The sequence below is a fragment of the Chiloscyllium punctatum genome, chromosome 30 (assembly GCF_047496795.1).
Source record: "Chiloscyllium punctatum isolate Juve2018m chromosome 30, sChiPun1.3, whole genome shotgun sequence".
NCBI lineage: Eukaryota > Metazoa > Chordata > Chondrichthyes > Orectolobiformes > Hemiscylliidae > Chiloscyllium > Chiloscyllium punctatum.
The window spans coordinates 25,206,820-25,223,442 of record NC_092768.1 but is presented as its reverse complement, the minus strand read 5'-3'; the positions used below and the strand labels follow the sequence as shown (position 1 = coordinate 25,223,442).

Sequence of the window (16,623 nt, the reverse complement as noted above, 5' to 3'; positions counted from 1 at the left end):
AAAGGCTTCTCTCCTCTCTCCAACTCCCAAATTCCCAATGATCATTTCAAGCATTGGAGGACAATATTGATAGCTAGAAGTACAGTTCTGCAGTGAGCTAACCAAGTGGCATAGGGAGACCATGCCATGCTTTTGGGCCTACCCCCATAACCCCCTTCCTAATGTCTCTGTGATTGCAGGTATGGGTCAGCAACCCTGGATTGTGATGGAGGGCCAAATGGGCACGAGCATCAGACTGGACTGCAGATCCGAAGGCTGGTACCCAGAGCCGCCCATCCTGTGGGTGAATGGAGATGGAGTGAACATGATGGCCCAACAGGAAACCACATACCAGCCAGACGATCAGGGGCTGTTCATTGTCAGCAGCTCCATCGAGATCTCCAAACACTCCCTGAACAAATATACTTGTCTCATTAACAATGTGATCCTGAAGGAGTCACGGGAGGCTCACATCCAGATTGCAGGTCTGTCATAATGGGAAAAGAGCTTTATAGATACTCAGCAGGCTGGGTAAAAGAACATGAATCTGATGGTAGAGAAATATAAAATCCCGAGGAAATTCCATGACTGAAACAGGCTCCTCATGACCCTAATAGGCCACAGTTCCTGATAATAGACTAATCTAGGCTCTTCAGACCTCACATAACAACAACAGACACTTCATAGTGAGGGTGTCTTGGAGATAGAGTCAGGCTGTAATGGAGGAAGAGGCAGTGAAGGAGATGGGAGAAGAGGGAGAGCCAGTGATGGGGGTACAGGCTGTGATGGCGGGGGAAGAGTGGGGTTGTGAAAGGTTGGGGTGTATTAGAGAAAAGGAAGGAGGTCTAATCTGGGAATAGCATGTGAGAGCAGGTTTGGGTGAACATATTCTCAAGCAGTTGACTGTTCTCGCCCCCCCTCTCTCTGTGAGATCGTGTTTAATAATGACCAAGATTAGTGCATGGAGAAAATACCCTCTTTATTAAGCATCTGCAGTAGCACAGTTTGGGAGGGTGATGGAATCCAAAGTACTGTTTTACAATAGCCTCTTTATACACAGTTCTTAGACTCATTAAGATTTTAACACTATGGCATTGCATAGTTGCATCCATTGTATACAAAAGTTTGTGTGACATCTGTCCTGGGGAAGCAGCAGATGGTTTAAACACTTGCTAAACGCTGATTGTTACTCCTGATGGGAATTGAATGTCTGTCCAGTCTGAGCTTGCATAATTAACAGGCGTTAATCCTTTCGTCTTTCAAGTCAGTAATGTTAGTAAAAATACTAAACCTTCATGATCAAAATAAGTAAGAAATTATACATGTGCAAAATAAAGGAATAGAGAATATTAAACTGATCTCAGCAGCTGATTTGTGAGATTTCATGCCAGTTTTGACATTCATTCATGAAGTTTCAAGGATGCGCTGTTTTGACAGTAAGCTTCTTAAATGGATAGCAGGCCTATTTAATATTGTATTAAAAAGCACATGCCAGTGGAGGACTCTATTTGATGTTTTGCAATCTATTCAGATGCTGAGAGACAGTTATTAAACACTGATTAACGTTATAATCTGTCCTTAATTTGAGTAAGTGATGGAGACGTGATGGTAGTATGGCATTGTTCTGAGTAGGTTACAGTACACTTATTCTGGGGTAACCTTTGATACAGAGACAGGTCTAACCACTGCTTAAAGCATAGGACCAATACAAATTTGAAAGGTGGAAAGAAGCAGTAATGGGTTGGAAGGGATGTTTTAATTTAGTTTGTCTTGTAATAGTAAAACCGCAGTTTAATGAATAAATGTAGATGTGGTGTAGTAAACATAGTGTGTTTGTGAATGAGTTGGTAAAGAGAATTATAATGCAATATCTCACATCTCTCTCTCTCTCTCTCTCTCTCTCTGCACAGATGTCTTCTTCCCCAAGTCAGAAGTGAGCGTGGAATTCTGGATCGTTATTCCATTGATTGCTGCATTACCAATTTTATTGTCATGCTGCTTCTTTCAGCTTTTTAAATCAATAAAAGGTGACAAATTAAGCCACTGAATGAAACAGTGATGGGGTTGAGGGGTACAGGGAACTGACTGGGACTGACTCACTTCCTGATATACTGAGTGGGACCAGACTGTCCTCCACCCCCTCCACCTCCCCTACCACTCTTTCTGCCCTTCTTCACTCCTCGTTCATCTTCTCCTACCCCTGCTTCTCCCCACCTTTCCTCCATTCTCTTCTCATTTCCTCCCTCCTCATTTTCCATCCCACTTCACTATCTTACTCCTCCTCCTATTAACCCTCCTTCCTCTTCCTTCTCCCCCATCCTTTCTTACCCTTCTTCCCCTTTGTTTACACCCCTCCTTCTGCGCATCCCCACTTGCTAATTTTCAACCAGATCAGAGACCAGGGGATAGGATGATCCCATTGATATCCTGATCATGGGGTATGCATGTCCAGGCAATAGTAGCACTTCCAAGATTTCAGCCGCACTTCTAATGAAACATCAAATGGACATTTTGTTTTTATCATCTCAATAAGGAGTTTTGAATTTTTTCCATCTGTCAGCAACAAATAAAGAAAGGTGAGAAATTGAAACAAATTTTGTAAAAAAAAAAAGTGGTGGGGGCAGTATCCCACAGGAAAGAGAAAGACATAGTGGGGGCAACTTTGACAGGTATCAGATAATGGTGAGGGAGAAACATTTTTTGCAGCAATATATTGATTGTAAGTTCCTTAACTCCACATTCAGTCCAACTCTTCTGGACTGATTGTGGGGCTAATGTGATTCACCTGAGGGGTATAAACCAAGTACTAGGTGGGGAGTGGCTTTGGGCCTCTGTCATTCTAGGATTAAGAGTAGGACAAGTGTCATTCTGGTTACTGCAAGCCCTGATCATACCTTTTCTTAACACTTCAGAGAACTGTAAGCGAGCAAGGAAATCAGGTGAGTTATGACAACACATGGGTGACACTGTGACTTTTCGGATGATAATGTTTCATACAGTCTTGGATTGTCAGAACACAATTGAAAATAAAGGTACGGTCACTGAAATTAACTGACCAAGTTTATAAACAACAGTTGAAGGCCAAATCACATAAACTGAACCATCAAAACCAAACTAAATTATAATGCTCTCCTGTTACAATGTGTGAAGTGGACAGGCTAATTCAGCCAATTCTTCAATGTGAGCTGTCACGTTCACTGTTCTCAGAACCAGGGTCCCTGAAAAAATGTTGTTCTAGGGGTTTCCTGAGCTGATAGAAACACATTCTAGAGCTGGGATTCAGTGGATTTCCAAACGTACATGTTTATATTCACTTATAGAATGTGGGTGCTCTTGCTCTGATGGAAAACAGCATTTGAGAAATTGTTCACTCCCCTGTGCTAACACCAGTGTTTGGCTTGACCAAGTGGTAGTCCTGGGGATTGGATAGATGTCTCTATGTTGGTGAGGTTTGCAGTGTAGTTCCAGCTGGGACAGATGACTGTCTGATGAATTGGTGTTATCCTATCCATTACTCCAACTTGGAATGGTCCATTGGACACTGCTGGTTGCATATGGTTGAGTAAGACTGAGTAATGGAGAACTGAGCTTAGAGCAGAGGGTTCAGTGCAGAGAGCAGAGAGAAGCAAAGGATTGGAGACAAAGATAATGTTGACATTGCAAAATTTCAAATGTAATCAGGATTTCCTTGTTTGTTACAGCACACCAATAATTCATGAAAAAAGTTCTGTGATTTTACCAGAAGTTTCATTGATGTTGATGGTCAATTCAGAGTAAAGACAGACTGACTGTGATTGTTTTTTGATTGGTGCTCTGACGAGAAGGTTGTTCCTTCAACACTACATCACTGTTTTAAATTTCAGGAATTGTTCCTCTTACTGACTGCTGGAAATGATTTAGTGCCTTTTTGTCACACTGAATAAAATATTCTGACTTTATTGGTACTCCAATTACTCACATCTTGATTCTTATTTTACAGCTAAAAAGAAGAAAGCTACAGAAGGTATGTAATAATGCCAGAGATTCTGACTGGAGACCTCCATGACTTCAAACAGAGACAAAGTGATAGCACCTTTTTGTCACACTGAATAAAGATATTCTGACTTTACTGATACTCCAATTACTCACATCTTGATTCTTATTTTACAGCTAAAAAGAAGAAAGCTACAGAAGGTATGTAACAATGCCGGAGATTCTGACTGTAGACCTCTGTGACTTTAAACAGAGACAAAGTGATAGCATGAACCTACAACAAACATTGTAAATGGAGGCCTGGGTCAGCAACTCAGTGAAGGAATCACTTACTCATCCACTTTGTTTCCAATTGCAGTGGGGAATGTGCAACCTGGAAGAGACCAAATTGGAAATTTAGCAGCAGACAGCACATACTTTCTTTACTTTTCAACCTACATCCTTATTTTTTCCTTCTCACTGTCTCTTTTTCATGTCACCTTGCCTTTCACCTACACCAAGTGCTCACTCTGTGCTTCCTTTCCCTCTTTAATTTGCTTGTTTCCATTTCTTCCATTCCCCTGTATTCTCTTCCCTTCCTCCTCCTCTCTCTAATGTTCTGGTTCTCTTTCTGTTCAGCTTTCCTAACTTTTCTTCTCTGTATCTCTCTATCTGCCTTCTCTCACATGCTCGTCCAGGCCAGTCATTCTGGCCGGAGACTTCAACTGTATCATTGATGCAGATGGACGATCCGGCGGGGGGGACAGTAAACCGGACGCTACGTCCAGGGCCCTGATGGAAACGGTCAAAGACGCCAAGCTGCACGACGTCTTCAGCGCCCCTGCAGATGGAGCGCAGCGTAGATACACCTGGTCACGGGCAGATGGGTCTATCCGCTCAAGGATAGATTACCTGTTTGTGTCCCGAACGCTCTCGGTCAGATCCACCGATGTCAAGCCGGTGTTCTTCTCTGACCACTGCCTCCTGCTGACCGACTGTCACCTACAGGACGAACAGCGGGCGGGCAAGGGAACGTGGAAACTGAACACTAAGCTGTTGACCCCGGGAAACATCGAAGAGCTCAAGAGGGATTACGCAGGTTGGAGAACCGTGAAGCCCCTCTTTGAGTCTCCAGCGGACTGGTGGGAAACGGTAAAAGGGAACATCAAGAGGTTCTTTATCCTCAAAGGTGTCCAGGAGGCGAGAGAGAGGCGGGGAAAACTGTCCCAGTGAGCGACAACCCAACTTTTGATGTCATCTGCCCCACCTTACTGAGCTGTATACTGCTAGCTCCACATTTCACTTTGTTCAGTTGAATCCAGCAAATATCCACCAGTTAGGACTTCAACTGATGCCTTGGCTTTATAGCTTTTTGCCATGTTTCTTATCTGACATGAAGAAAAGAATGTCCTGATTGCAAATATTCTGCAGATATAGTTTGCAATTATTAACCCCTTCTTTTCTGCAACTTAGCATTGCAGAGTTCACTGAGTCCAAAATCCTGCAGCATCTGGGGAGCTGGAGTTAATGTTTTGTCACCCTCTTGTCATTAGTATTGTCTCATCCTTCATGAGTCACTTGTGAAGTATTAAAGGGCAGTATGTAAACACATAGATGTTAATTACTGATCGAAATCAGCATTGGAAAAAGGTGGAAATTGCACCTAGGTAAATGACTGGTTGTTACTCAAATTGTACATGTTGGTGACACTGTCCAGCCGCTTGTTAGAGGTTTGAATATGCTAATCGTTTGTTTTACCTGCTGGGGCGGCACACGGTGGCTCAGTGATTAGCAATGTCGCCTGTCTGTGTGGAGTTTGCACATTCTCCCCGTGTCTGTGTGGTTTTCCTCCTGGTGCTCCAGTTTCCTCCCACAATCCAAAGGTGTGCAGGTCAGGTGAATTGGCCATGCTAAATTGCCCACAGTGTTAGTCAGGGGTAAATATAGGGTAGAGAAATGGGTTTGGGTGGGTTTCTCTCCGGAGGGGTGGTGTGGACGTGTTGGGCCGAAGGGCCTATTTCCACACAGTAGAGAATCTACTTATCAGAGGCTTCACAGTGAATGTGTTAAGTTGGGTATCAGTAAAAATCTGGCTTCACTCAATTAGCATGCAACCACATCTGCTTTTGTGAACAACTGCGATTTAATCTTTGAATTGAATTAGTTTATTGTCACATGCACTCAAATGAGTACAATGAAAAGTGTGTAAGTCGCCATCTGCAGCACCATTTCAGGTACAAAAGTGCCTAAGGACAACTCCTTCAGTTACAAAATTAGTTACAGTGTAACAATGTAAGCCGCACATGGCCATCTTAGATACAGACTACCTAGATACACAGCACAGCACAGTACTGGCCCTTCAGCTCTTGATGTTGTACTGACCTCTTTTCCTACTCTAAGATCAGACTAACTTACATACCCTTCATTGTACTAACTTCCTTTTCCCAAGCAAGAGTCAATTAAATGTCTCCAATGTATCTGATTCTACTACCACTGCTGACAATGCATTCCATGCACCCACCACTCTCTGAGTAAAGAACCTATCTCTGATATTCCCCCTAAACCTTCTTCTAATCCCCTCAAAATTATGCCACCTCATGATAGACATTTCCACTATAGGAAAAAGTCGCTGGCTATCCAGTCTATCTATGCCTTTCAACATCTTGTACACCTCTATCACGTCACCTCTCATCCTTCTTTGCTCCAATGAGAAAAACCCTAGCTCTCTCAACCTTACTTCATAACACATGCCTTCCAGTCCAGGCAGCATCCTGATAAATCTCCACTGCACCTTCGCTAAAGTTTCTACATCTTTCCAATAATGAGGCAATCAGAACTGAACACAATATTTCAAGTGTGGTCTAATCAAAAATCCATACAGCTGCAGCATAACCTTGCGGTTCTTAAACTTAATCTCCTGCTAATGAAAGCCAACACAGCATATGCCTTCTTAACAACCCTGTCAACCTGGGTGGCAACTTAGAAGAATTTATAGACATGGACTCCAAGATCCCTCCACACTGCCTTTAACCCTGTATTCTGCATTCAAGTTCAACCTTCCAAAGTGAGTAATTGCACAATTTTCCAGTTGAAATCCATCTGCTACTTATCAGTCCAGTCTGTATCTTGTCAATGTCTTGTTGCAACCTTCAACAGCCCTCCACACTATTCACAACTTGAATAACCTTTGTGTCATCTGCAAACTTACTAACCCACCCTTTCACTTCTTCATTCAAGTCATTTATAAAAATCACAAGGAGTAGAGGTCCCAGAACTGATCCCTGCAGAACACCACTGGTCACCGAGCTCCAGGCTGAATTCTTTCTATCTACCGCCACCCTCTGTCTTCTATGGGCCAGCTAATTTTGTATCCAGACAGTCAGGTTTCCATGGATCCCATGTCTCCTTACTTTTTAATGAGCCTGCCATGGGGAACCTTATCGTGCACCTTGCTAAAACTATGACTGTCACTCTGGCCATCCTCTTATTCCTCACATAAGTGTAGAATGCCTTAGTTACAATCCTTAGTTACAGAATAGAGAAATGAAGAAAAACTTACATTACAGCTATGCATAGTATAATCGTACATCGGAAAAGCAAGAATCAAAGTTATAAAGACAAATATCACCGTCTATCTCCAAGGGCTGGCTGCAGTAGACTAGTGCAGAGCAGCATCCACAGGGTCTCGCTGTTGGCTGCCATCCTCGAGGGACTGACTGGGCTGTTGGCTTCCCACTACTAACAACATTGGTCACTGGCTTCCATGCGCCAGGCTGCTTGTTGTCTTTATAATTAATTAGTTATTGCTTCCAGTAATTTTCAAACAAAAGTGTTCATCAAGAGAACTTGGGCATGGAGAATTTTTGTTAATAAAGTCAAGAGCACTAAATGGGTATATTGATTCTTTTTCAATTTTTCTGTTTCCATTTAGAGGTTACGGATCCAAATGTTATGATAGGTATGTTCTCCCATGTAAATGCACATTGAAACAATATTAATTTTTCAGTATTGGGTTTTTATTAATGTTAAACCAGAATTGTATTGAATGAAATAGAGTAAGAGGTTGGGAATGTCAGTTTTCTTAATATCCACTCGTAGTTAATTCTAAAATTGCCAAGAATGTAAATTTTGGACATTAATCCTTGGTACTCTGTATGTGTGCACATGTGTGCAAGTGAAGCATAGAAGCAGTATGGTGTAAAGTGTATGATTTAACCTGAATCACATCCCTAGAACCAGCAGATAGGTGCACTGTCTTTAGCCAAACTCCTAAGTTTTGTCCTGCAATTGAGGATTGCAAAGAAGTTCTATTTCTCATTCGCCTGCACCTTGAGGTCTTGCTTCACACAGTTATGATGAAGGTTGGAGATATCTCTGCAGACATTCACTTTGATAAAAACCCCTTGTGATTAATGGTAGTTAGTTTTTGAAAGCAAAATTGATAAGGTATGGATTGAGCAGTCTGGTGTTCTACATATATATGCAGTTTAGTTACTAACTATGTAAAGAGGTCATAGAGTCATAGAGGTCTCTGGGGTCTTGTGGGCACAGTTTGCTGAGACCGCAGAATACAGTAGTTGGAAGTCTTTCAATCACTCTTCAAGAGAATAATTGTGTTCCACAGTCTACTCACATCAAGGATTTTTAGTAAACAGGACAGCTGAATCTGGAAGTTCTTTTCCTTCAGCAGGCTTTCTTCAACAATATCAAAAACATCTTCAAATCAAGCTAAGACCTGGTATTCACAGACTAATGGTCTGCAGTAAATGAGCATTAACCACAATATAGGGACCTACAAGAAGTGCCTTGGTCAAAAAAACCCAAAGATTTTCACTGATTATTTTTGCCCCTTCAGGGTGGCATGGTGGCTCAGTGGTTAGCACTGCTGCCTCACAGCGCCAGTGACCCGGTTGGGTTCCAACCCTCGGGTGACTGTCTGTGTGGAGTTTACACATTCTCTCCCATGTCTGTGTGGTTTCCTCTCAGTGCTCCGGTTTCCTCCCACAGTCCAAAGATGTGCAGATTAGGCCATGCTAAATTGCCTATAGTGTTCTGGGATGTGAAGGTACTAATCAGGGAAATGTATCTAATAGGATGGGGTGAATGGGTCTGGATGGGTTACTCTTTGGAGGGTCAGTGTGGACTTGTTGGGCCAAATGACCTGTTTCCACACGGTAGGGATTCTATGATCTATGATTCTATTCAGATATTGACAGAACTTTGAACTTGATTTATTTGTCTACAGTCCTTCAAAAGTCAAATCCTCAGAATAAGAATATAAAGAATGAAGATTGCATTACCTTTAACATATTGTTAATACCCCTCTAAATGATATGACTCACTCCGTGGTGCCTTGCTTACTATAAATTGCAATGTACTTTGACCCTTGCCCCTCTTGTGTGTATTAAAAACATTATTTATCTTTTGTCTTCTGTTTTTTTTCCACAGCATTGAACTGATTTGCGAACTATACAGGTAAGAAACTTGGTGTATGTGTGTGTGAGTGCACATGCGGGTGGTAGCCAAACTTTTTTAAAAGTGAATTTCAATCCCATGATGGAATTTGAGTTTCACTGGTTTATGTATCCAGTAACAGTACCTTTACAGATCATTCTTCAAATCCCCAGGTTGTTCTGAAGGGCCTTATGATTAAACCAGTAATGTTGCTGTCAATAAATGGCTTGACACATTTCTGTATAGCAAGATTCCATAAACAGCGAATAAGACAAAATAACATTTGGAGGTTTTGGGTGAGGATGAGTGAATGGCAGGGGATGAAGTAGAAAAGGAATTTGGTCTTAATGCCTCATGTTGATTTGCAACATTTCCTTCATATTACATGGAGAAGATTAGGTTAGATTTTTGTGCTCAAATCTCTGGGATGGAAATTAAACTCCCAGCTCTCTGACTCATCAATGAATTGCACTCTCTAAGTCTGAAGCTTTTCAATGTGCAACCTCCTGGCCAAAACCTCCTGCTAATCTTGAGCTCCTGCCCTGCCAAACTGATTGAAAGATTAATTAGATTTGGGCCTACATTCTCTGGAGTACAGAAGAATGCTAAGTGACCTCATTGAAATGTGTACAGTCATGGGAAGACTCAATAGTGTAAGTACTGAGAGGCTATGTCCCCTTTTCTGAAGAGGTCATATTCTGAATTGGTATTGGACATTTAGAATTAAGACCAGAAGAAAATTCCTTCTCAGAATTATTAATCTTTGAAATTTGCTACACAAAAGAGTATAAGATGTTCAGTCATATGAGTACATTCAAGACTGAAATAACTAATTTGCTTATTTTGTACTTTGTAAATTAAGAGATTTTGGGATAGTGTGGAAACGCAAAGTTAAGGCAAATTAGCCATGGTTGTATTGAGTGATGGAGCAGAGCCCAGTATTGTACGTCTATTCCGGCTCCTATTTGTCATCTTCTTGTGTTCTTTCCTAGCCCCTGTGAAAATGGACTCTGAAACAGCCAACGTAAATCTGCTTGTATCTATAAACAGTCAAAAATATGAAAGGTGAACAGACATTGAGTGATGTGACAACCCGGAGTGGCCTTCTCCATCTACTTGCTGAGGCAACATTAACAAGCATATTCATTCATTCAGCTCCTCAAGATTGCTCTCATGATGATCGGATGTAACCTCCAATCCAAATTCCTGCTTGCTTCTGATGACGTTTCACCAACCCCTCTACCCCCACCTTGCTTACGAATCTATCTCTCTGGTAAAACACTTCATGGACTCTGCTTCTCCAACCTTTTCGCGAAAAGCGTTCCAAATACTCATGTCCTCAGAAGAAAGTAACTCCTCATCTGTTTTAAACAGATGACCCCCGAGTTTGGAAATAGTGTGTCCTCTGGTTGTACAGGGGAAGGTGAGAGCTGAGCAACGTTATTGGTGGATTAGTAATCCAGGGACACCAGTAATGTTCTGGGGAGTTGGTTTGAATTCCACCATAGCAGATGGTGAAATTGAATTAAATTTTTAAAAAATCTGGATTAAGAATCTAATCACAACAATGAAGCTTTGTTGAATTTCATGAAAAAATCTGTTTCACTAATGTTCTTTAGGGAAGGAAGACTGTTGTTCTTATCTGATCTGACCTCAAGGTGACCCCTGACTCACAGCAATGTGGTTGACTCTCCTCAGCCCTCTGGGAAATTCAGGATGGGTAATAAATGCTGGCCTAGCCCACATCCCATAAATGAATAATAATAAGATTCTTCCATCAACCTCTGGAAAAGCTGCTGTGGACTAAAAATAGGAAAATAAATTTCTAAGTTTGTGTTTTTGATTTTGGGTCAGTTGCATGCATTTTGTGTATACCTGAATTTAACAACTAACATGTAAGTATTTCTACAGCTACGGCAATTTCTTTGAAAACAATTTGTGACCACAACTTTGTCAGTGCTAATGGGTATTTGTTTATCTTGGGATGTTTTTATATTTTTGGAAAGTAAACCACTATATTTTAAGGATTGTTCAAAATATCTAGCCTTAGTTTTTATTTACATTTTAGGGGAAATACCCAAAGCTTAGTGAGAAAGATTTCTTTCTTCTGTACTACTTTGTTTTTGGGGCAAGTTTGCGAAGTGCTTGTAAATGAGTGGTTGTACAGAGCAGTGCTTCTGAAAAGGGGAGAATATCATGAAACTAGATTACCTTTGAGTAAGGAGTTAGTGTAAGTCCCCAACACAAGGTGTTGGGATAAAACCCTGGAGAAGTTATTTGAAACTGAGTATGTTTACAATAACCTCACACTATCAATGTGAGGACAAGATTTATTTCCCTCTGGGGTGAGGACAGTGCGAAAGATATTTTGTTGGGATTTTGTAAAGGACACCTGTGATGTTAGTGGAATTATACTTTTACTGTGCGTTTAAAAGTACTGTGACAAGTAAAGGCGGGATTTATTATATTTCCATTTATTTTGCTTTATAAAATTTTGAAAAATAAAATCTGCAATCTTGTGTGCTTATACTTCAGTGGGAAACCACCTCACAAAAACCAAACCAAGCCAACATCTATCGATGATTCCTGATGAACGGCATATGCCCGAAACGTCAACTCTCCTGCCCCTCAGATGCTGCCTGACCTGCTGTGCTTTTCCAGCAAAACACTCTTGACTCTGATCTCCAGCATCTTCAGTCCTCACTTTCTCCAACATCAATTGAGCAAGGTTTAAGTCTGGGATCTAACTTGCACAGTAACAACATTAGCTGGGATCATAACAATGGCAGAAGGTTTAGAGGGGATTTGAGCAAATTTATTTTCACCCCGATGTTGCTGGTGATCTACAATGCACTGCCTGGGAAGGTAATTGAGGCGGGTAACCTCACTACCTTTCAAAAAGTACTTAGATGATCACTTGGAATGTCATAACATTCAAGACCATGGGCCTAGTGGTGGAATGTGGGAAAAGTATAGACTTACTAAATTGTTGGTGATATGGACTCAATGGCCCTCCTCTGTACTGTATGATTCTATGAAAACTAAAGAAGCTATGTAAGCACAAGAGCTTACAAGATTGTGCAAGAACATTTAAAAGCTTGACAAGTAAAATTTTAAAAATAAGCAGACGAACATCAGAGCATGGCAAGCAAGAGATGAAGTTCTGCCTTTATAAAGTGAACCTCTGAAAGCAAAATCCAGTAGTTGCTACTAATTAGACGAATGAGTAAATTACTTGTCTGTCAGGCATTCCTGATCACAGAGAGATCAGTTGCCATGTTAATACATTGAAGAAATATCACAGGGAAGAAGGTGATGTGGATCTTTTTTATTACTAGCATCCTGAATTTTGTGATCGGTAAAGGATAGACAGCGAAGTTAGAATCTAATACAACTTCACCTTTATTATCTCTAGTTCTTAGAAAGCAAACAAGCAACATATTAGCTAACTGTTTGACTAGAATCTCGACACTACCCATATGTGGTTAACTGGCCAGGTTCATCCTAATGAGTTGTATTCTGAATTCAGGGTCTCCTCTTTGTGATGGTTGGTCTCATTGTTGTTCCAGTACTCGCTGTCGATATCCTCAATATGGCTTCTTCTGTGTTTTCTCCAAATCTTGCAGACTGTTCAATATCATGCCCCCTTACAGGTTCCCTCAGTGCTGAACTCATTCATCCAAGAATCTAGAGATGTCAGTGTCATGGTTCCTCTCACCAGTCATATTTTATCCTTATTTCATCCACAGAAGTCAAATAACCTTTCACACAGCCATTCGCTTCAGTCAGTAGTCTGATTTTAATACTTCTGGTCATAGTAAGCTGATTTGGCATTTCTGTAAAGTTAGCATAACTTCCCCAGCATGCTTGACCAGCTTCAAATGTTAGGCATAGGGTAACAGTTAGTGACATGATCACATATGTCAGGTGGGAAAAGATAGAGAATGCCAGAGACAATAAAGGTGAGGCAGAGAAAGGATATACAATTCTTAAAGTGAACTCCACAATTTGACTAGCCAATATGGAAATACTGGAAAGGTTAACCCTGCGTTCTTGTATTTAAAGGAGGGAAAACAGGAAGAGCTAGTGAAGTTACTTGATCCATTTTATTTCCAATGTATAGTTCTACACCTGGATGCACTGTGTGAGCTAGACATGATCTGTGAATAGAAGAACCAGAGCAGGTAAACAATATCCTTCCCAGTTGAGCCCAGAAAAACACAATCTCAGGTGAATGAACACTTGCTGGGAAAAGAAATATCACTTTTGAGTCAAGCCAAAGTCAGCTGACTTTTGCTAGTAGTGCTGGGACATAAGAAATAGGAGCCGGACTAAGCCATTCTGCTGCTCAAGCTTGCCTCATCATTCAACATGATTATGGCTGATCTCTCCCAGGCCTTGACTGCTCGATAATACCAGTTCCTCACACACCTCAATTCCATGATAATTTCAAAAATCTGCCAAGTTCTTTTTTTAAATAATTTCAGTGATCTAGCCTCCACGACTCTCTGGTGCAGAGAATTCCAGACATTCAGTACTCAGAGAAGGAATTCCTTCAAATCTCAGTTTTAATTGAAGGTCTCCTTATTTGGTAACTGTTCCTTAGCTGAGATTCCTCCACTAACAACTCAATATTTAACCTATCAAGCTCCCGCAATGTTCTCTTTTTCAAAAAGTTCACCCATCGTTCTTAAACTTTAATGAATAACCTGTATAGCCATTCTTGTTAAGTCAACCCCTTCATCACAGGAAACAGCCTAGTGAATCACTTTTTAAAAACCTCTAATACCAGTACCTTAAGTAAATACAGGAACAAAAACTATACGTGGCACTCCAGGTGCACCATCACCAACATCCTGTACAGTTGTAACAAACCCCTAGCAATAAAAACAATCACTGGTCTTCTTAACTATATTTAACTGTTTCAGTTGAATGCTCATTTTAATGTGTTTTATACATAAGAACCACCCAAATATCGCTGTGCTACACTTTTGTTGTAATTGCTTTCCTGTTAGAAAGCAGTCTGCCTTTTGGTTCTTCCGATCAAAGTGAAAAAGTGGACCCATGACATTCTGCCTTCTCTTCCAAGTTATTAATAAAGATACTAAGTAATTAAGGCTTAAGGAATGTGACATTTAACTAGTCTAATCTTTCTAATCTGAAAAAGATCGAGTAAACCCAACTATCTGTCTTATGTGTTAACCACTCCTCAATCCAAGCAAAAACATTAACCCCAATATGATTTGCTTCTATCTTGTGCAATAACCTTTTATATGGTACCTTATCAAAGTCTTCTGGAAATTCAAATGCATTAAATCTATTTGTCCTCTTATTCAACTCTTAAGTTAATAAACTCCAAGTTCCTAAGCTGGATAGATCAACTTGATTCTAAACAGATTACAGAAAAGTAAATGTATTAATGAAAAGCAGACTCAAATCTAATTCCTTGGTTTGAAAATTGTATTGAAAGGTTTGTCAGTGCCTCATTTCCTTCTTAAGACTGAAGCATAGAACAGGTTCTGGCAAGTGTATTAACATCAAGATACAAAGAGATAACTGTCTTTGATATAATTGATTTGCTGTGGCAATGTTAAATCATGTCATTTGGATTTAAAAGCACCCAACCAATATTCCAGTAACTTATAGAGCATAGAACGTAGAACGTTACAGCACAGTACAGGCCCTTCGGCCCTCATTGTTGTGCCGACCTGTGAAAATAATCTGATGCCCATCTAACCTAACCCATTCCATCATTATCCATATGTATGTTCAATGCCCATTTAAATGTCCTTAACATTGGCAAATCTACTACTATTGCAGGCAGGCCATTCCATGCCCCTACTATTCTGAGTGAAGAAACTACCTCTGATATCTGTCTTAAATCGATCACCCCTCAATTTAAAGCTATTTCCCCTTATGTTAACCTTCACCATCCAAGGAAAAAGGCTCTCACTGTCCATCCTTTCTAACCCTCTGATTATCATATACGTCTTGATTAAAGTTCTTCTCTCCATCGAAAACATCCTCAGTTCCCTCAGCCTTTCCTTGTATGACCTTACTTCCATACCAGGCAACATCCTAGTAAATCTCCACTGAACCCTTTCCAAAGCTTCCACATCCTTCCTATAATGCGGTGATCAGAACTGTACTCAATACTCCAGATGCAGCCTTACCAGTGTCTTGTACATTTGAAGCATGACCTTGTGGCTCTGAAACTCAATCTCCCTATCAATAAATGCCAACACACCATAAGCCTTCTCAACAACCCTATCAACCTGGGTGGCAATTTATAGGACACTGAGATCTCTCTATTCATCTGCACTACCAAGAATTTTACCAACAGCCCAGTACTCTGTATTCCTGTTATTTCTTCAGAAATGAACTACCTCACACTTTTCCTCATTAAACTCCTTTTGCCACTTCTCAGCCTAGCTCTGCATTTTATCTATGTCCCAATGTAACCCACAACATCCTTCAGCATTATTCACAATTCTGCCTGCCATAGTGTCATCAGCAAATTTGCTAAACCATCATTTTACGCGTACATCCAAATCATTTATAAAAATGACCAACAGCAGAGGCCCCAAAACAGATCCTTGTGGCACACCACTGGTAAATGAGCTCCAGGATGAACATTTCCCATCAACCACCACGCTCTGTCTTCTTTCATTTAGCCAGTTTCTGATCCAAACTGCTAAATCACCTTCAATCATGGAACTCCATATGTTGTGCAATAGCCTACCATTGGAACCTTATCAAACACCTTACTGAAGTTCATACACACCACATCAATCATTTTACCTTCATCCACCTGTTTTCTCACCTTCTCAAAGAACTCAATAAGGTTAGTGAGGCAGACCTACCCTTCACAAAACCATGTTGACTATCCCTATCAAATTATTCCTTTCCAGATGATTATAAACTTATTTCTTATAACCTTACCGACAACCAAAGTAAGGCTCACTGGCCTATAATTACCAGGGTTGTCCTGACTTCCCTTCTTAAACAAGGGAACAACATTTGCTATCCTCCAGTCTTCTGGAACTACACCTGTCGACAATGATGACATAAAGATCAAAGCCAAAGGCTCTGCAATCTCCTCCCAGAACTATTTCACAGACCTTGCTTGGGCAAGTATGAATCGCATTTGTGAAGGTGTGATGTAATATGTAGATCAGAAAAGTCAAGGACAGCAGATTTCCTTTTGGGTTGAATGAGACGGGCTTTGAGACCATCTTT

General features: G+C 40.8%; 1 protein-coding gene and 1 pseudogene across 1 annotated transcript; both read left to right on the top strand.

The window, feature by feature from the left end:
* Window positions 1–16,623, top strand: part of LOC140455112 (uncharacterized) — an 86,809-nt pseudogene that overhangs the window by 25,690 nt on the left and 44,496 nt on the right.
* LOC140455323 (butyrophilin subfamily 1 member A1-like) lies at window positions 180–11,876 on the top strand. The gene is made up of 6 exons (XM_072550102.1): window positions 180–464; window positions 3,959–3,982; window positions 4,129–4,152; window positions 7,862–7,888; window positions 9,379–9,405; window positions 10,377–11,876. The coding sequence occupies exons 1-5, from the start codon at window positions 182–184 to the stop codon at window positions 9,387–9,389; spliced, it is 369 nt and encodes a 122-aa protein (XP_072406203.1). The 5' UTR covers window positions 180–181; the 3' UTR covers window positions 9,390–9,405; window positions 10,377–11,876.

Bases quoted from the DNA above. Each gene is read 5' to 3' on its own strand.
- LOC140455323 (XM_072550102.1), top strand. From the start codon at position 182: ATGGGTCAGCAACCCTGGATTGTGATGGAGGGCCAAATGGGCACGAGC. The intron at 465-3,958 runs GTCTGTCATAAT...CTTATTTTACAG, and splicing joins GGCTCACATCCAGATTGCAG to CTAAAAAGAAGAAAGCTACA. The intron at 4,153-7,861 runs GTATGTAACAAT...GTTTCCATTTAG, and splicing joins AAAGAAGAAAGCTACAGAAG to AGGTTACGGATCCAAATGTT.